The sequence below is a fragment of the Falco rusticolus genome, chromosome Z (genome assembly GCF_015220075.1).
Source record: "Falco rusticolus isolate bFalRus1 chromosome Z, bFalRus1.pri, whole genome shotgun sequence".
In the NCBI taxonomy this organism is placed as follows: domain Eukaryota; kingdom Metazoa; phylum Chordata; class Aves; order Falconiformes; family Falconidae; genus Falco; species Falco rusticolus.
In genome coordinates, this window is record NC_051210.1 from 59,824,441 (window position 1) to 59,844,975 (window position 20,535).

Genomic DNA, 20,535 nt, shown 5'->3' on the forward strand with positions numbered 1-20,535 from the left:
GACTGTACTTCTCTTACTTCTTTTAAACCTACTACTTTAAGTTACATAGCAGTTGTTTAAGATTGCTTACCGGTTAAGTTGTATTTGGTGGACTTAATAAAAGATTGGTGACATAATTGTGACAAAACATAAAATACAGGTTCTCAGGGCTCTCTTCAGGGTAGAATTGTTCAGGTAATAAAGGGATCATTTTTTAATAGTATATTGAATTAAATGTGCTTGCAATTTGTACCCATCTTAGTGTGTTTATGGAGGTGGCTTTGGCTTATAAGAACGCTCTGGAAAAGACAAGCTTTTTAATCTGTTTGTAGTGTATTCATACACACTTACACCTGGAAATGCCTGGTCCTTTTCTTCCAAATTCTTGCCTTCTGTATGAGGAACACATACCTAATGGGGCAGTGACACCAGAAATAACTGATAATTGAAATAGCTGTTTAAATTGTTATTGTTAAGTTAACGGATTGGAAGCATATGTGGAGAATATGCTTATGTGCCTATGAGAATATGCATATGTGAATGCTTTGTGTTGACAATAATGAAATTATTGTGTGCAAGCTAAAACGGTTAAAATTGATACACAAATAATTTGCTATTGGTAATTAATTTCTAATTCAGGCTGATTTTGGTACCAATGCAGGGTTAGTGAAGGTTTAAAGAGACTATTAAATAAAGTAGTTGTTTTCAAATTTAAATAAAAAGCTGTTTAAATAGCTAGAAATATCACCTTTTGTTGCTAAACCAGCATGTTACAAACCTACTGTTTGCTGAGGATTCAAGCCAAGTGTAACCTAGAGAAAGGAAGTCAAGAGAAAAATTACATATTTGAAGTGAAACAATGTTTACCCAAACACAGATCAAATATTTTGTTGTGTGGCTTTACCCCCACTGCCCTGGATCTCTCTGATCTTTAAGGTTTTAAAAGAAGCAAAGGAGTTGAACTGACAACTCCTGCGCGTGACCAGTGTTCTGAAGCTGCAGTTTAAACTTTTTTGCTCTAGTCACATGCTTTTTCTCTTTTTTTGTGTTTGATTTTTTTTTTAATTTCTTGTTAAGCTTATGTTGATGGTAGTTTATGAAAAAGACTTGATAGGAAAGTATTTGGTGCCTCATGATATCTCCAGTTCTTGCAAAAGGAGTCTTACTATGGGAATTAAGGAGATGGAGAGTGATGGGTTAGAATGAAAGCTTTAGTTGGCATTGAATGCTAGAAATGATCATTACCTGTACTAATTCTCTAAAGAATATATCAAAGAGAAATATACAGAGCAGTGGGTGAATAAACAGCCTGAGTTATCCTAAACTATGCCTCATATGCTGTGTCTTGTATTTTTTAAATAGGCCCTATTCATATTCTTAAATAGAAGAATAATGTATGTGTTCTACAGAAGTATGGTTACTCAAACAGCTGACATTCATAAGTGGTTTTAATCATGAGTTGTATCCAAGATAATGTGTGGAATTACAGGCATGGTCTTTTAGCCAATGTAAACTGTCTTATCACCAGTGACTTAATGAAGTTAAGACAGCTGATCTGTGGCCTAGGGAGCACAGAGTTCTTCCAGATTTAACTGATGAATTATACTGTATTTTGATTTACAGGTGATATTTACAGATTTACTGCAAGTGGTTCATGCACTCAGTCAAGCTCTTCTCCCTTTGCATTATGTCAAAAGATTGATTCTGTCAGGAGATCACATCAGGTGTACATAACACCAGTACAGCCAATAGCATACTACGGAGCTATTTCTAAGCCACATGAAGTCAGGGCATATGGTGATAGACTGCTGGTGATCAAGGCGCTTTGCTGATATGGTAGTTCCCTGGTTTAGTTAAGAGCACCTAAAAAGTGGCTGCGCAGATGAGAACATAAAACTGCAAGTGGTTGCTTTGGCTTCCATTACGTTTGGCCTAGTCTTGTGCCAAGCATCATAAAGATGCTTGGGAAATGATAAAGATTGCTTTGTAAACTGCCTGCTGTTCCTGTTTCACTGACATTTCCTATGGTTTTGTTGTTGTAAAATTGTGTGCAGGAAGTGGTAAGTATCTTCAAACATGTATTTGAGTTGTTGCACTGGTAGGAGATCTAAAATTCAGTATATACAAAGTGCTAGTGCTTTCTCCTTGCACCAAGAATGCTGGCCTGTAAGCATGCTATCTTTATGTATCTTTTTACTGTTGAATATTAATTTTTTTTAATAGAAGGCAGAATGTGACTTCATCTGCACTTAAACTTCTTACATTCCTTCTCTCCACACAAAAAATTCTGAAAGATAGATTTGAGGTTATAATTTCCTTTGAACTTAGAAATAAATGGAGGTATCCATATTCAAGCTGAGATTGTTTTCTGAAAAAAATAGTCTGTCATGAATATAAGTTATTCATGGATACCTGTGATGTTCTGTTTTGGAGATGATTTTTTAAATACTGTTTGTGGAAATTTTTTCTCGTTTCCTACGCATCATTCCTTAGCCTTACATAGTGTAACAGTCTGATCTTCATAATTTAGTGAATTATAAGGTACTGTGTTATCTAGGCTTAATATCATAGCGATTTGACATTTTTTTTAGGTAAACTGGTATTTTTAATGTAGAAGTAAGAGTTAAATGTTCTGCATATTGTTTTCCCTTTCCTTAGTTGGAGCCATCAAATTATTTCAGTTCGTGAGGCCAAAACTGTTCCAAGGACTGATGGTATTGAATGGAGAAACAAATTTATTTGTATAGAAGGTAAGATGTAAAGCTGCATTAACATTTTTAACTGTTACAACACTAAATACCTAAACCTGTTAATCAGACTTTGTCTTGATTGTGTTTTAATAACGCACATGGGTGATGTATTTATGTAGAAAATTTAATTTTAACTAATGCAAATAGTTCTGGAAACAGTCCCACCCAAAACATTTGAGAAGGAAGCTTTAAGTTCTACAGTGTTTAAAAATAGTTCTCCTGACCTTTTCTTCAAGAGCGCTCATTGCCCTGTTACTTTTGGAACAGGGATTAGGACTTAGACAAGGAATGGCCTTTATGACAGTAGTGTGTGTTCTCCTGCTCTGCAAATGTAGTTGTCAGTTTTGCCAAGACTGGGCTTCTGAAAAAACAGCAGACACATTCAGATTACTCTGCAAGAATATTATTTGTTCTAGAAATGCTCTGTCATTCCAAACATTAGCAGTGACTAGATTATGATCCCCTTGTGGCTACTGTTTTTGGCTGGCTTGTGAACATACAGATTCTGAAGAGACTGTATGATGCCCTCCATAAGTGGAGGGTAAACCAATGCTACCTACCTTTTGGAGTTACATGTCTTGGCTGCCTTAGTGCAGACTAAACCAGGCAATATAACTATATAGGTAACGGGCTTCATGTGCTCTTGATACCTTTCAGCTGCCATGGGGAATCTGTATGAAGAAGATGAACCGTTAGCGTGCTTAGGAGATGAAGCTTGGACCAAGGAAAGAGCAGATAACAGACCAAGAGAAGGACTGAGTTGTTAGGAGAATGAAAAGAGAAGCAGGGAAAGGGACTGAGAGGTGCTGTGTAACTGGAAAGAGTTAACACAAAGAGACAGAAGAGTGAGAATCCAAATGCAGCAGGTGAAGGGGAATTGGTTGGACAAGGGACCATGGATAAGGAGCCAAGGTGGAATGGAAGCAGGATTAGAACTAGGTGTTTTAGTTCACTGAGGTGAAGAGGGAAGGTGTTTGAAATGGGAGAGGTGGCCTGGGCCCTGACTGTAAATAGATGGAGGCTATTAGGATCAACATATTAAGAGCTGAAGTTTTATGATAAAAGCAGAATATAATTTGGACAGGAGTCACATGTTGCGGAAAGAGTTGTTGGAGACTGGGAAAATTTTGCTGGGGGAGAAGAGGGGATAGGGCAGAAGTCCTGTGGGTGGACAGATATTTCTCAAGATTGCTGGGGTGAGAGTGCACCCATGTGTGTATGTATGTAATTTCCTGCATTTGTGCTGCTCTGTGCAAGGAATAATCATCTTCTCATGAAGCTGGTTATTCTGTGGCCCAGAGCTCACCAACTTGGCCATAATCGTATGGATAACAGTGTGAAGAAGACACATGATGGGATTCCTGTTCTTTATTTGTCTTTTGCGGGGGAAAATCAACTACCAGTCATAGGGAAAAAACATGCTGAAAGACAACTGCATGCTTGACTGCAGTCTCAGAGTTGAGAAATATAAGAATTAGACTATCTGCACAGCTGCAGTCATTCAGGACAGCATAGTGCAGGCATTGTGGAAGCTCTGGTCTCAGTGTGGGAGGTGGGAATGCTGGGCAGCAGTGTCTGCTGCTGTCACATGATGCTGACCCTCTGTGTTGAAGGGGGGCTGTGTGTTTCAAGTTCTCAGTTTTTTATGATGACATTACAAAGTGGTTGAATAATTAAGTTTTTTTTCTGTCAGGTTGGAAAATAGAATATCAGCATACAAAATAGGCAGTTCAGAATTTGTATTAAATGGGCTTGATTGCATACAACTCTTCCTTGAAAATGCATTTTGCATTTGAACTATTAAAAAAGCAAGATTATCTATAGGTGGCACATCTGATTCCTTTCTGTTAGTGTGCATCAAGACATTATTAGGAGTGGGTTTTAGCCTCACATACCAAGTTTTTACTTCTAAGTTGGAAGGGAAAAACTTAAGTTTCCTATTTCAACTCAAAGTAGGTTTCATGTTTGTAACAGCTGTTAAGATGAACTCATTTAACAAAGTGTGTAAATGACCTTCTGTGTACTTTGAGAAGAAGCTTTTAAAAGGTAGCTAAACATATCAACATATTCTGGTTTCTAAGTCTTTGTCAGATTTTCCAGTTAGCAAACTAAAATTTCAGTAATTGCTATTATTGTGTATATTTTTTATTATTTTAAAGATATTTCTTAGTAGATTATGCAAGTCATTGCCTGCAAGTTACCATATTTCTGCACGTAGCACTGTATTTAGGTTTGCTCAAAGAAAAAATCGTGGTGTTTTAGTTTTTATTTGCCTTAAGACTGATTCTCACTTGTATTTCTATTAGAGAAACAAATATAGCAGAGATGCTCTTTTCAGATGGTTTAAAATCTGGCAGGCTATTACCATTATGGGGATACTGAAAACACTGCTTTTAGCTAATGCTTGTGAACATTCGTTGTTAGAAGCTTTAAATTGCTAGCAACTATTCTGGTTTCAGTTTAAATCTTGCCTATATCAAATGGTATCTGTGAAAAAGAATTTGGAAAAGCTAGAAGCATGGCAATTTCATGAGACTATGAAATTGATAGTCATTCAGGGAAACTGGATCAGAAGCTGTCTAAGCTGTGCCTGATTCATGCTTGTACTTTTAAATCTGTCAGATCCACATGTTAAAAATAATTCCTCAGTGCTTAGTTTGTAGCAGTTCCCAAGTTTTATGATTTCCTGTATTTTCATTTGGAAAGATGATCCCCTTTAGCCTTTCTCTTAAGCATCAGTGTTGAAGTTGTATTACTTTTTTGATTTTAATATTCTCATAACTGTGTGTGAACAAGATAACTTTTATGATGGACTCTTGTCTTGATGATTAGAAAAATGTAGTGGTGTAAATAGTAGCTGATTGCAAAACTTCTCTTGCTGCGCTCCAGGGAATGAGTCTGTCTTTTGACAGTCAGTAAATACGCAGGAAGAATACAGGGAAGATGTGAGTTGGCTTTTGTGCTAGAGTACGTTTTTTCTCACTGATGGTTTCAGAAGATTGTATAGTTTTGCTCTTTTTGCTTTAAAAAAATACGTATCTCTTGATTTAACATAAAGTACATAAAGGTCCTAGCATTAAAGAAACAGTTAACATCACATATGACACACAAAAGAAATGCTGTACTGCTTCACATGGTAAGGGATGTGGAATTATTAGTGGCAGTAGGTCACTGTATCAAATTATGTGACTGACTTTAGAGGACTATGTACCTTTTTTATTTGATTGCCAGTTGTTTTTTCCCAATCTAAATGTATGATGCATTCTGAAGTAAAATAAATCTGCATGTTCACATCCACTAAAAAAATTTATATGTAGTTTTAAGAGAAACCTTTTCGAAAACTGCCAAATACAACATTTGTTGCCAGAAACAATGTGTGAATTTAAATAGATTGCAGAAATAAAAATTCCAGATTTGAAGCCCCAGTGTCCTTAATGGCATAAGCGCTTCTGATCTGTTTAATGCTTTATTTGATTATATGTCCCTATCTGAATAAAAGCAATTCATAAGCAACTAAACAACATACATAAACAACCTAAAAAGACTGTAAAATCTGTTTTGTAGTGCATTGTAATGCATAGTGTCTAATTTTCTAGTATTTATTGCTTTAATGTTGGCAACCTATCAGTAGCAAGGAATACTTTTTTATTTCTTCAATTAATACTTTGGAACTTTTTTCTGTTAGCAAAAAAAAAAGGTAAAACATCACATAACTTTGTAGTCTTATTAGCAGGTACAAGCACCAAATTATTGATTTATTAATAGATATTGTAGAACAGGTACGAACTGATAAAATAAATTATTAGAGCAGCTGATACATCTCACATAAAAAGTTATAGTAAATATTTTACTGTACTCCTTGTATTTCACTGAGAAGTGGTTGAATGAGATGAATCCAAAGTAGATATTTCCAAGAGGCACGTGTAGTAAGTTTCAAAACATTTTAGTATGCAAATCATATTCTGATATGTCATCACAGACTAAAGCAGTAACAAGTAATTACTGATGCATAATTTCAGCACAATCATGGTGTGCTTCAACAGATATAATAACCTGATTTTATTATGGATTACATAGCATGAAAGCATTCAGGCTTTTGGCCTTTTTGGGGGGTGAATGATTGTGCAAATGGATTGAGAAGCAAAGTAGAATCAGCCATTCAAAACAGTCTTGGGAAGCAACAATATGCTGACCTTTCTGGGTTTTCTCTGACGGCCTAGCTTTAAGATTGTTTTAACTCTTTTAATGTTTGTGTTTTATCTTGCAGAGCCCTTTGATGGGACAAACACTGCTAGAGCTGTACATGAAAAACAGAAGTTTAGTATTATCAAAGGTGAATTTCTGAAGGTAAAAAGCGTATCTCATTTAATATTTCTAGTCATTTTGATTTCCAAGGTAGTTACACAAATGCTAGTCATTTAACCTTCCTGTTTCTGATGATTGTGTTACAAATATTTTTATGCTTTGTACTATAAAAAGAATAGAAATTTATTTTAAAAAAAATTTGTGGAAAATTATTCAGTAAGAGTATTAATGTCTGCCCCTAACATCAGACCAAAGTTGAAATGGATACTTGAAATAGTAAACTCTTTGTCTTGGATCTTCTTGTGCATGTATAAAATTGTAATGATGATCAAGAACTTCAGAATTGCGACTTTATATTCATTACATGTGTTTCACTGGTAATAAACAATGGTTTATACGTCTTACTATATAAGTATAATATATATTTTTTTTATATAAATATCGCCACCTATGGTTTTCTGCTGGTTTTTGACAAGCAAATTAAATTGGTAGTTTCCTTCAGGGAGGCCACACTCATAGTTTTAGAACACGAGTAGTTCAAACTGGAGCTTTCACTGTTCCTGCCAGTGGAGGAGGCAAGGATGGTTAGAAGCACACAGAGATTTAGGCCTTAATTAAACATAATTCTTGTAAAAACCCTTGCTACCAACTCTGTCTTATGCTCGTCTCCTATCATAGGCATTGCATTTGGAATCACAGCTCAAATTCCAGTTTTTGAGGCTTCTGATTATTCATAATGTAGTGAAGAGTAGGGACTTGCACAGAAGTGGCTTCCAGCTTTAACCAGTTAGACTCCCCTGTTGTGCTGTCATTGGAGGATCCTGTTTGCTCCAGTTAGTCAAATCTTTAAACATCTTGAGAGTTTCTCCAGCTAAAAGGAAATCAATGCCAGTTATTTATAATAGAACAAATGCTGTAAGGCGTTGCCTTAGTCAGAAAAGAATAACTTTCTTGCTTTGTAATTCTATTTGGAAATGTCAGTTTGCTAACATTTAACCATGTTAGCACACAAAATACTGAACTGTTCACGTATGCTTACATAAAATACTTGATTTTGCGAACCTGCTAAAGCAGTATTTTACAAAGTAGTTTGGGTGTTCTCACTGTTCTGTGAAAACAGTGAACCCTTTTCAGATTTTCAGTTAAAAAATTCATTTCAAACCTGCGTGGTTTTCTGAAAATTGTAAAAGCAGTTGTTTGCTCCTAGCTTTCTAGAAGCCTATATACTAGAGTGTCACGGCCCTGAAAAAATTTTCCTCTTTACTAGGAACCACAAGGAATGACAGTTGCCTAAAGCTGCAAGTACTTACTAATAGGTTGACTTTTTTTAAGAAGCCTAAGGAATCTGTCTCATCACCCTTGAGAGATTATTCTTCATGTGGTTTTCTTTACACATTGTGGTTTAAATTAATTCTGTGTAAAGACAGGAGGGTGACTGCAGTTATTTGTGGGCTCGTGGCCTAGCAGATGTGACAGATGTGTCCTGGAGTTAACACTAGAATACAGAAGAAAATTCAAACAACCTATTTTGAAGACACAATTAAGTTCTGAAGATGTCAGAGTATAACAGCTTGTATCAGGAACTTTGACATGTGTGAATTTGAGAGCATTATTTTGCAGTTAGAATATCAATGTAATGCTTAAATAATGTTAACATGTCAGTCTCCACAAATCTACTCTCTTCTTGAGAGGCTGTAGCATCCTCAGTAATTCATTGCATTTTGTGTACTTTTTGGATTTTTTCATGCCTTCAAAAAAAACCGCCCCCCCCCCCCCCCCCCCCCCCCCCCCCCCCAAAAAAAAAAACCCACCAAAACCCACCAAAATCCCAAACCCCCTCTCTTCAAGACGGGGAAAAAATATCAACCTGATTTTTGTGGATTTGTGAGGCTTACTGCTTACAATGATGTCTAAATATTAACAGCAAAGATTATTTAGCCTTTTAAAACCTTGTGCTTTTTTTTCCCCCCCCCCCAGGCCTGGCAGGTATTACGAGACAAAGCGGACCTGAACAGTATATTACCTTTAAGAACAACCACACACCAAAAATAATCAACTTATTTCGCTTCCTTCTTATGGCACCCTGGTGAAATAAGGCACAGTATCAAAATCACAAGGCTGTTACCCCACATTTTTTTATGAAATGTTTTTCTCTGTAAACTTCTATTAAGGAAATTTTTTAATAAGGATTGCATATTTTGTTATCAATATTTGTTAATACAGCTGTTCATTCAAAGGAATATGTAATAAATGATACAAAGACATTCAGAGCTAAACAATATGCAAGTCCAACTGTATCCTTAAGGTAATCTAAAATGGAATTTGCAAGCAATGTTTCTACTACAGAAAAGTTGAAGTAAAAAGGACGAATCAATGTACATGAAGGCTTCATATTCACACAGAGCGTATGAAGGAGAGATGGGGAAAAAAAACCACACTAAAACCAAAACACCCCACAACCCTACCACTGCTACAATAATTTGGGCTTCTGTTTCTATTTTGTGTAAATATTTGTAAATTGGTCACTACTGTAAAATGAATAGAGGCAAGTAATCTTGAAAATTCTAGCATTAAAAAAAAAGTTGTGAACCCTCTTTTAAAATCCTGAGTACATTTTGTGCCTCTCACATACTTGTTATTGAAAATGAATTCACTGTTAAAACTGCACTTACCCTTATTGTCAAATTTGTATTTTCATTTTTGTAAGTTTAATATTTTGTATCATGTCACATGAAATAAATTTATATATGGAAGATACAGCTTTTCCATTTTATGTTGTACTGCATACTTAAAATATTTCTTATAATTAAGTAGAAAAGAAAATGCCCTGTAAAAGTAAGGCCTCTGCTGAAAATCATACACTTCTGTATGGCTATTCTGCATTGCACCTGTGTACAGGTAAAAGTTTCATCTATTGCTGTCTCTAACAAGATTGTGAAAACCTTTATAACTGTGTAAAATAACAAGCATTAGGTCTTCTTGTGCAAACTTTTATGTTCTAATTTATTTCAGGTTTTATGATTTAGATGTTCTAGAAACTGTAAAGTATTTGCCTGCTGTGGGGTTACTTACTAGACATTTCATGATCTAGTCTCTAAGATTTTGGCTTGCTTCTTAAAACATCTTCCTTCTGCAATTTAAACAGTCTTTCAGTCATAATCTGACCGTAGCAATCCATTACTCTCTGCGTATATTCCCCCCTCGCTGATCTTTCTCTTTATAAGGTGGTAAACTTGGTCTTAGTGAAACACTCATTTTGACCTGTTTTATGTAAAATGGAAGCATGACTTTTTAGTACAGGCTGATGTCTACAATCAAAGATGCTATACAAGTCCTAGGGGGATTTGAGGAAGAGAGGAGGGCTGTTTCTGTTTTTCTAAACAAACAGTTGTTGACTATGTCTTTGTCTAGGAAAATTTAAAACGTTACCAACGTAGGATAACTGAATGGACAAGTTCAAACTTGGCAAAAATGTTATTTCAAGTGAGCTGGATGTGCAGCACAAAATTTTGTACTTGTCTCTCTCATGAGTTTGCATTGCATCACGTAATGCGTCAACCTGTCTCACACCTTAAATTACTGCTTTATGTTTGAAACCGCTTCTTCCTGTTTTGAAATAGACAGTTAAAAAACCTGTGATACCTCCATTCAATTCTGTAAAAATTGACCACCACTACTTGGTAATCCTTTTAACACAAGCCAAGATCTGTAACCACAATGGCCTGTGCCTTTTGAAAGAGTCTTTTTGCCTTTTTTCTCAAGTTCATGTACTTCTGATAAGCTACATCTATAATTAGAAATACAAAGTCTAGTTGGTAGTTTTCCACAGTTGCTTGGGGACAAGCCTGTTTGTTGTATCCTCTCTAACAACAGAAGACTCCCCAGTAATTTACTGTGTTACCTAAGCAAGGTGCAAGATAGTGTAACTTGGGTTAGCTCATAGTGGAAGAAGCTAGTGGGTAGTCTGACAAAAGCACGGAATGTGGCAGTGCTCTTGCACGCTAAAAAATAATCTGTGGGGTCTGGAAAACATATGTTACCAGACATGGCATTGTATTATTCACCTGTCAAGGCAAACGGGAGCAGCACCACTTTCTGTGAGTGAATGTAATGATGGTGACAAAATGGTGGGTTGCAACTTTCATCAGAAAGCTTCAAATAAAACACCACAAAATAAGTGGTTTGGGGACAGCGAGTAGGAGCTGGACTTGTAACTTGGGATTCAGTTCTGCATAGTATGAAGTTGTTCAGAGGTTTAATGGCCTGAATTTCCATCTACTTATATTTCATGGAATAATCTACTCTGGGCAGGTGTCCAGAGTGAGAAATCCCTAATGGCTATCATTAATCTTAATGTTACCATGAAGTTTTCCCTTCAACTTCAAAATAAAAACCTTCACACTCCTATCCCTTGGCATACACCCTAGCAGGAATTGTTTTTCTGGGAGACCTTTGGTAAAAGGTGTTTTTAATGGCCGACCAAGATTTCAGCACATGTGCAAGATGCTAACTTCTCTGGGGCTTCTTACAGCCTTGGAATGAAAATGCTTTAGTTCAGCTCTGGTTGTTATTTTAGAACTAGCTTTGACTACTCATTTTGGCATTGGGTTGGTCTGTAATTTCTCACTTTGTATAATGTCAGAAACTACTAGTGTCTTGCATAGGATTTTAGGAACTCTTCGGTCCTCTAGGAGTGCTTTTAATTAACAGGCTCAGGGGTGAATGGGAAGATCGAACATTAGCAAGAGCTTCACAGTCAGTAACAGTAGTGCCAGAAATGGCACAGGCTGTATACTGTGAAACTTGAAATTTCTCTTCTAGTTCTAATGTCTCCTAAAATGTGATTGCGTAAGTGTACTCTCTTAAGGTACCTTAAGGTGTCCTGACAGTATAAGAAGTTATTTTTAAGAAATCCCCTACAAGGAATTCAATATAAACCAATTTTAAGATTCAAATTGCAGGGTTATATGGGAGAAGTGGGCAGCCAAGACAAAAGGATGGAAGATGATATGTAGATAATCTTAAGTTAGCGTTAGTGAACACCATTCCAAATGCTTACTTGGAACCAGTGCTTTCTTTGAACTTAAATTTAAATCCATCAGACAAAGCCGCTCTTGATTTAATGGACTTTGCTTGCTCTGGGTTCTCTCATGTGTATTTTGAAGCTGTTTTTTTTAAAATGTTTGTCTTGTTTTCTCTAATCCTTGTGTGTTTTGATATAAATATTTTCCTCATTGATTTTACAGAATCAAGGCTTATAAGAAGAACATGAATATGCTGGTTTGGTCAGCTTGCAGGTCAAATGAAGTTGTGAGAAGTACAGAAGAGAGAGCACTAGGTCTGGAAATAATTTCAAGGGGTTCTGGTAAAAGGGTACTCACCTTCCTCTTACTGTGCTAAAAATGAATCAAAACTTGTGTGATGTATGTATGCTTCGTATAAAAGCATTTCTAGAAGATTGTAATGCTCTTTTCCATGCATAAAGAACATTAAGTCCTCTACCTTAAATTTCATTGTGCTGTGTACACCATCTCTGTGCTCCTGATAAAATGTGGAGCTTAAGTTAGCATCTGTTTCAAGTATACTTCTTCAATGTTCTGAGCTTGTAAATTGTGTACTTCAGCGGGCAGGTCAAGAGAGCAGACAGGTTTTATCTGTATGTACTGTGTAAGAAACATTTTACTTCAAGTGGATCTGTCAGCAGAATTTTAATTTAGCATTGCAGAGAGAGCTTGTACTCAGAAATATCTGCTTGGGTGTTTCTGAACTTAGAACACAAGTAAAAATTTGCTGATTGATTTATAACCAGCTATTTGTTTGAAGAAGAGGAAGAAAAAGGGATTAGAGTTATACTGTGTACACAATGTTTTATACCTGAAGTAGCTTGCAAGTTCTTTATTTAGAATCAATTTCAGTGCTTCTTCCCCATCTTCCAAAAAAAAAAAATTGTAAAAAAAGTCATTACTTTGAATAGTACAGGTTGGAAACATTTCCATTTTGTCTATGAAAAGCACTGCATTTCATGTGAAATGCAGAATAATAAAGAGTAAGGGTAGCTTAACCTACACTGCAATGTAATTTATCTTTGCTTTAAATTAAAATTGGTTCCAGTCCACATGAAGAGGAAATTTGAAATGTCCTGCTGTTTAAGAACACATTCATAATTTTGGGGGTTAACATATATTCTCTCTGCGTTATTAAAAACTGCAGTGCATCTGACAGCTCTCACGGCACAGTATTAATTATTAAAGGTGTGTCCTGGGCTCAATTACTAGTACAGTAATTGTATTAGAGTCCTCTATCTCAAATGTGAGGCACTCTGGGTATGCTCGGGGTGGAACTTGCTTTCAGCCACACTAAATGCACCTTTTCTTGGGGCCACAAGAAAACGGTCCTTCAGCTTCATCTGTGCATCACCCCAGATTTGCTAGAGGTGGCTGGGGAAGGTCTGCTGGAGCCCCAGCCCCTTCCTCCCTGCCACCTCGGTCGTGGGCTGGCAGGTGGAGGGGGCAAGCAGCCAGATAGATGGCTGCCAGGTCTGGCCATGTGTCTTGGCACCCGGTTGGTGCTAGGACCCAGGGTAGGACCAGCAGCAACTTGGCGCTGTAGCTTCACTGCCTTCTATTTAAAGACTGCCCTGAGTCAGGAGAAGTGAGAGCTGCTGGGGATGACAGTTGCTTCAGGCAACCCTGGGGAGGACAGGGTCGGGGGTAAAAATCACCGGCGAGGGCCTGAGCTAGAAGGGGCATGGAGGGGAATCGCAGTGCCGAGTGCGACAGGGCGTCTGAGACCTCATCCTTCGTAGAGGATGATGAAGAAGAAGAGGAAGAAGAGGAGGAGGAGGACGAGGAGGACGAGGAAGATGTAGACCCAGAGGAAGCAGAGGAGCTGACTAACAGGTACTGCCACCCCAGGGACTGAGCCTTGGGAGGAGCTGGCAGCTGCACCCCAAAGCACCAGCCCAGGGGGATGCCAGGACTGGGGCGTGGTGCTGGTTTCAGTGCCTTTCCCCCTTCCCTTCCCCAGCCACTGCAGATAAAGTGGGGGGGGGGGGGGGGGGGGGGAAGGGCGGGGGGGGGGGGTCGGGGAGGGGGTGGCAACGTGGGGGTTTTTTGATGGGTACGGCGGTAGTTAAGTTTTGTGCAACAAGCGCCTGCCCTGAGTTCCCTGAAAGCTTTTCTATTTAGAGATCCTCTGGCATGCCAGCTCAAGTGGCATCTCCCTCTGCTCCTCCCTCTCTGGCTGACTCTTTGTCACATATCGATCTTAAATGCTCTGCAGATTTGCTTGTCAGGGAGAAAATGGTCCAAGATTATAATGGCGCATTGACACTTGTTCCTTTTTATGTCCCTTTCTTCCTTCACACTTGTCCCTCCCTCTTTAGTTTCTTCTTCCCCAAAAAAGGAAAAACTTGCTGTACGTGCTCGCCTCCACCAGCCACCATTTCTGTGGCTGATTTTTGGGGTGGAATGAGGAATATTTTAGCACTTTTGATTCCCCATCCCCCCTAGTAACTCTTGCACAGAGGCAGTTTGTTGTCCTAATATTTTGCTTGTACCGTCAGGAAAATAATGAGTGAGGCAGTGGCCCAGTGCCTGGTGCCTGGCCCCCTGCCCACGCGGGGTGCAGAGGGGCCTGCAGCCTGCCCCACACAGACAGGCTCCCCCGCCATGCCAGCCCTGGTGGTTTCAAAGAGACTCTGAGGCCTGGGCCACCTATTGGGTCACAAGATTTCTTCCTCATCTTGTGTAAAGCCTTTCAGGTTTAAAGTTTTGGCTGGATACTGTTGGAAGAGCCAAAGACGTTAACGTGGATAGTTTAAGGTATTTCCAGAAACCATTTTTTAAAGAAATTTGGGCCATACAGTTCTGAATACCTCAGTGCTATGGAGCCAGCCTGTGTTTACAAGCCACTCTGGGTGTACCGCATAGTTCAAAGCACTTTCTGACATTGCTGATGGTCACTGGGAGAAAAAACACGGAAGAAGAGAGGCAGGGGGTTTCTGCACAGCCCACCCCACCCCAAGTGCTGTGAGAGCAAAAGCCAAACAGGGAAACATAGCCCAGAACTGCAGGAAAACCTCCTTGCAGAAGGAACAGAGAGCTAGTTTTTCAAATGGGTGGGGGCGTGTAATGCCCCTTTTCTCACAAACGGAGATGTTGACTCTTCAGTCCTGTACTGGCAGGGAGAGGGGATACATGCCAATAAACACTGCTTGCACATGGCAGCAACCCTATGAAACAACCAGCTGAAGTCAGTGGAGTGGAGCTACTCGCTGCAGACAGCTAAAACACAACTGACTGGATATTTCTTAATGCAATCTGAAATTAAATGGCTAATAATAAAACTGCGATTGTGAAATGTAAGTGGGAATGGCTAACTTTTCTGCTAAAGGGAGGGAAATCTGTGTAGGCTTATTTCCACGGGTGCCTGTTAGGCAGCTCCCTGCAGCTGGGTCTTGCTTCTGGCTGGCAACTTCCACAACACAACTCAGGCATTACATCTTGCCACTTAATTAAATCACAGCTACCCTTCCCTTTAGGTCTCAGTTATATTAAACATTGCAGCATTTATCTCTGTCCTTAACCACCTTACTAATAAGAGAGGTCAGAGTCTAGCAGAGCGGTTTTAAGCAGCTTTTCTCAGTTGTAGCAGGGTATATTCAAATCCATTTGATTATTTTAATTAGGTTAAAGAAGGTATAAAATTTTGGGGTTGACAGGTATGGTAACTGCACAAGCACTCAGCAGTACCTTAGTAAAGTTAAATAAACCTGACGCTTTAAATGATTAAATTTTGTTGCTGCAAATGCCAGCAGTTGTTGAGCTTAAGGCTTCTCCTGCACCAAGTGCCTGGGCAAAGCTCCTGGGAGGTGCTGGCAGAGGAAAAACAGCCAGGTCGAGACCCTGGGATATACTTTCTCAGGCTGTAAGCTAATTATTTGTTGACAAACAGGTTTTCCGGCCCCTGTTGCAGAACAGATTTTTTTTATGTGTGCTTTGAAAACATAGCTTGGAGGCGGTGTAACCAATATGCAAGCTTGGCTGAAGACAGCCTGTCCTGGACCCTGCTGTCATTGATTTATTTTTAACAACCCCAAGCTCTCTGCTGCTTTTGTCTTCCTCCTCTGCATGAAGTTGAACAGCACCTGGTTGTGCAACATTGCAGTCAGTAAGAAGTTCCCCATTGGCTCCTATTTCCAACTTTCAAGCATACTAAACATTCTGATACCTATTTTATAAGAGAGTTATGCAGCAAGATAGATGGCCCATGGTCAGCCAGTGCCTGTGTGAAAGAAACAGAAGAGCCCTGGTGTTCCTCCAGGACACCAACCCCCAAGCCCTGACCAACCCACTCTGCTTCCACACCTGTCCCTCTACAGCAGCCATAGGGAATAAAATCCCAAAAGCTGCAGCAGAATTATGACTTTTCCCAAAATTTTAATCCAGAAAAGCAGAAGAAAAAAAAGCAGGAAAGTTTGGGTTTCACATTTTTATTACCCTTTTTAATGTAAGCTTTAAATAATTCAGTTTCCTAACACAGATTTTTATGCAAGTAATGAGACTAACATGCAGCAGCAGAACCTATTATAAAGATGTGATAATGCATTATATCCTTGCCAGCATAAATAACCCACTGGTCATGCAATGGGCTCATGCAATATTTTCTTGCCTTTGGTGTTTTGCTACCTGAGATGGACAGATCATGGCAGATGTCTTTGGTTTCTAACTCCAAGTAAAATTAGTCATCTAAACATGGAAAATATTTTGAAAGCCTGCATTGTGTGTTTTCAGGTAAATGTGAGTATGACATTAATAGGCTTTCATTTTTATGTTGGTAATGGTGAGAATTAAATCTAGCTATAGGAAAATAATTTACTGATTTACATACCCACTGGAATATCTGTGTCTCTAACAACTACGTGATGGGTGAGCTGCTCTGACACAGCTCTGTCACTCAGACCATTCCTGGCTGGTGTCCTTTTCAATGGTAAGGCCTCGAGATGTGTCTCTGTGCAGAGCTTACATAAAAATGGCTTGGCAGCCAATTTGTACATGTTTCCAGGTAGCTGGTTTGCCTGAAATGGTTACAGGCCTCATTTTAGCTATTCATTTAGTGGTGATTTAAGACCACTAAATGGGGAGAAAGACCTGGAGTTCTGGAATTATTTTTTCATACTTTTTTTTTTTTTTTTTTTTTAAATGAAGCAGACCTTCCACAAGAAGAACAGAGGTGTGGAAGCTTTAGAGCCAAGTCTAGCTTAAAATAATTGGTGAAAGAGGTGAAACGGGAAGTACAGTGGAGAAGGGGACTGCCTGCCACGTGAGGAAAGCTGCAGCATCCAGGAGAGCGAAGGAATGGAATGATAGCAAATGGGATGCTGGGAAAGAAGTGGTGGGAAGGGGAGTGCTGGGGTTTTGTCTTCCCAAGGAAAACTTTGTCATACCCTCTTCAAAGTAGAAAAATATGTGGGGAAAGGCTGTGTGGTTTTAGTTCCCTAGACAAGGCAGCGCCTGCCTTGGGCCAGGGTGGAAGGGGCTGGCAGGGCCATTTGTTGGCCGCTGGCTGCAGGCGCAGCCTCAGTGAAGGCAAGAGCAGTGGAAAGCAGAGGCTTTTGATTGCCCTGCATGAGCCATTTTGAGTGCGGCAGGGCAGAGGCTGGAGCAAAAGGGCACTGGGAGCAGCTGTATGGGTGCAATGTTGAGGTGGGGGTGTTGCAGCAGGGTGTGGTGCAGCTGGTGATCCCACTGTGCGTCCCAGCTCCTGCAACAGCTGCAACCAGATGCTCCACATTTTGTTTCTTTTCAGCCTTGGCAAAGGTGTACATTGCAATTTGTGGATCTAAAATAACACTAGACTTCAAGAAGTTCCCCATTAGGTCTCAACAAAGTGATTAAATCCCTGTGTAAAGGAAGTCTCCCACCCAGACAAAAGTGTTTGTTCAATAACTGTGCTCTCTCCACAACCTGTACGATGGAGAATCCAGAATGCAGGAGCAACACAGACCTCTGAGGCACAGAGCTGCTGTGGTTTCTCAAGCAGCACCTGAACCTGTTTACTGGCAATGCCATCAGGCCATGCCACAACTCAATGTCTGGAAGAGACCAGCACCCCAGCAGGTTGTGCCCCTTCCCAGATGTGTCTTTGATGATACAAAATGTGTGAGACAGGCCCAGCTCCTGGCTCCCAGCTACTCTTAATGAAAATCAGCTTTGTAAGCAGTGAGCAGCTATCTTACTGCTTTTGGATAATTATTCACTTGAATTCGGACAGATGAATGAGCCATGGTGTTGCCAGAAGGGGCATCATCAATAGTAAAGGAAGTTAGCAGTAGGTTAACAAGTGAAAGGCTGGGTTTAAAATAGGGACTTCTGTAGCTCCTCATTCTCTTACCCTGAAGAAGGAGATGGACAGGCTATAGCCCTAGGCAATGCAGAGCAATAGGCAGAGACCTCGCTGAGCATACTGATTGCTGTAGGGGGAAGGGGGTAGCGTGGTGAAGGCAGAAACTGCAAGATTGTACAGAACAAAAGTGCAAACAGAGAGAAATAGAATATTTCCTTCAACTCGGAAGGCAAGCTTGCCAATAACAATTTCCACCTCCCTCGCACTGTGCCTGCAGGGCTGCAGTAGGAGCCTTCAGGGAATGAGAGAACTTGTCAGTATAGGCCACTGCCACAACCAGGACACCCGGGTCATTTTGTCTGGGTTGTTTTCAGCTTGCAAGGTGCTATGCAGCAAACAGCAACAAATTTTGATGATAACCAGGAGTGACGAGGTCTGATGTGAAAAGGCTGAAGGGAGACTCAGGAGGATTTTAGAAAGCTGATGGGCTGGCTGTGCTTCTCTGTGATGGTGCTGGTGTAGCACAGATGAACAGACCTCGGTCAGTGTGTCTGAATGCAACTGCTCTGGCAGCTGGGGAGGTGGAAACTCTTCCCTGCTATGATACGTAAGGGGACATGTGCCCAGCCTGCCAGGATGGATAGAAACCTGAAATCCCAGTGGACACAGCACAGAAGTTATAGTGAGAAGAAAGAAACGATAAGAAAGATTTGGTTTTGAGCTATTATGGCAGGAAGCATGAAACTGGTTGTCAGCATCTTCAAGAATCATGAAAGGTTTGAGTCAATGTCCTAGCAGTGAAAAAATAAACTGAAACCACATGCGCTGACAGGATGGGTTGTGAAAAGTCTACATGCAATGATGGCAGCACTGGCTTTTGTCCCTGGATGTCAGTGGCTTCATTATGCATTTATGGAGCTGAAATATTGCAAATGTCCTTTTGCAACGGCAGAAGCGAGTAGAGAGGGGTGTTTCAGCTACTACTGTGCAGCATGCAAATTGTATACAAAACTGTGGTAACATTTGGAAGTATATTGGAAGGAAATACTTATGTGCCTTTCATTCTGGTCTTAAAGATATAAAACACCAACTCATCACACTGTAGAGGAATATGGGCTGTGACCATAACCTTGGAAATGAGAAAATGATGTGAATAATTCAAGCTTTTTGCATAAGCAGGGCCAGGGCAGCCCATTCTTATTCACACTATATCAGCTGAAGTGGGAGTGCTGCTCTGTTCTGCATGGGGTTTTATTTAATAACACTAGGTAGTGCAGAAAAATAGGTTTAACAACAGATTAAGGAGATTTAGAAGTTGAAAAATGTAAAAAACATATCAGTCATCTGTTATCATGGACTCACATAAGACCTGAAAGCTTCCTTAGTACTATTGCTATAGATTGATTTGATTTGATTTGATTTGATTTTTCTATGCCCAACTCAACCTGATGCCAAGCCGTGAAACTGCAAAGGAAAAGCTAACAGCAAAGTTGATATATATTTGCTTGCTTTGCCTCTTCCTCCAACCTGTAAATTTTATCTTATGGAGCTAGCCTCTTTAGTGAGTACTGCACCAAGACGGATAATCAGCTGTAGACCCTAGGGTTTCTATCTGTTTGAGGGCTGGGTTTGGTATTGTTTTTGGTTTTGGGGAGTTTTGCTAAGGTGTCATTACTTAGTATTGCACTGCCAGGCTCACTTTGAATTGTGGGCTTTAGTCCAAGCTATCCTGCTAGTCACAGTCTCCAGGCCAGCCCAGTCACCACAGCTGGCTTTAAGCCCCATCATTGGACTTCGATACCTTGTTGTCCCTCCACTGCCTGGTCAGGCTGCTGTCCCACAGGGTGACTTCAGTTTTCAGTTAGCATTGAGGACATCAGAGATTAGATAGTCTGTGTATAAGTTTGCATAGACCTCATCATGGGCCAGCCAAGGGCAACCCTTCTTGTTCTGTGCTCTGGAGAGCAAATTCATGGAAAGGTAAGGCCAGCACTGCTAGTATCAGTATTACCTTTTTGTTTCTGATAGGTACTGAGCAGTTTTGCTGAGTGCCCTTCACAAAAACCTTACAGTTCAGAGAGTTTGCTTGATGGAGCAATTATAGCTCTCCTCAAGATTTCCTCTTCTCCTCCTTCAAAGACCTCTGCATTCTGCC

At 39.8% G+C, this 20,535-nt stretch overlaps 2 protein-coding genes across 6 annotated transcripts in view; both read left to right on the forward strand.

Moving 5' to 3' along the window:
• The window catches only part of TENT2 (terminal nucleotidyltransferase 2), a 48,055-nt gene extending 35,513 nt beyond the window's left edge, over window positions 1–12,542 (forward strand). For 4 of the 5 annotated variants that reach the window (XM_037373281.1, XM_037373280.1, XM_037373279.1 and 1 more), the window contains 3 exons: window positions 2,638–2,729; window positions 6,997–7,076; window positions 9,012–12,542. In XM_037373281.1, coding sequence (XP_037229178.1) covers window positions 2,638–2,729; window positions 6,997–7,076; window positions 9,012–9,086 — 247 coding nt within the window. In that variant the 3' untranslated portion in view covers window positions 9,087–12,542. The remainder of the gene's footprint in view (window positions 1–2,637; window positions 2,730–6,996; window positions 7,077–9,011) is intronic. The other variant, XR_005101876.1, reaches the window with a different exon arrangement.
• A 1,061-nt stretch (window positions 12,543–13,603) lies between these two features.
• CMYA5 (cardiomyopathy associated 5) overlaps window positions 13,604–20,535 on the forward strand; it is a 46,184-nt gene continuing 39,252 nt past the window's right edge. The window contains exon 1 of the mRNA XM_037374521.1: window positions 13,604–13,933. Within this exon, the coding sequence (XP_037230418.1) occupies window positions 13,782–13,933 (152 nt within the window). The 5' untranslated portion in view covers window positions 13,604–13,781. The remainder of the gene's footprint in view (window positions 13,934–20,535) is intronic.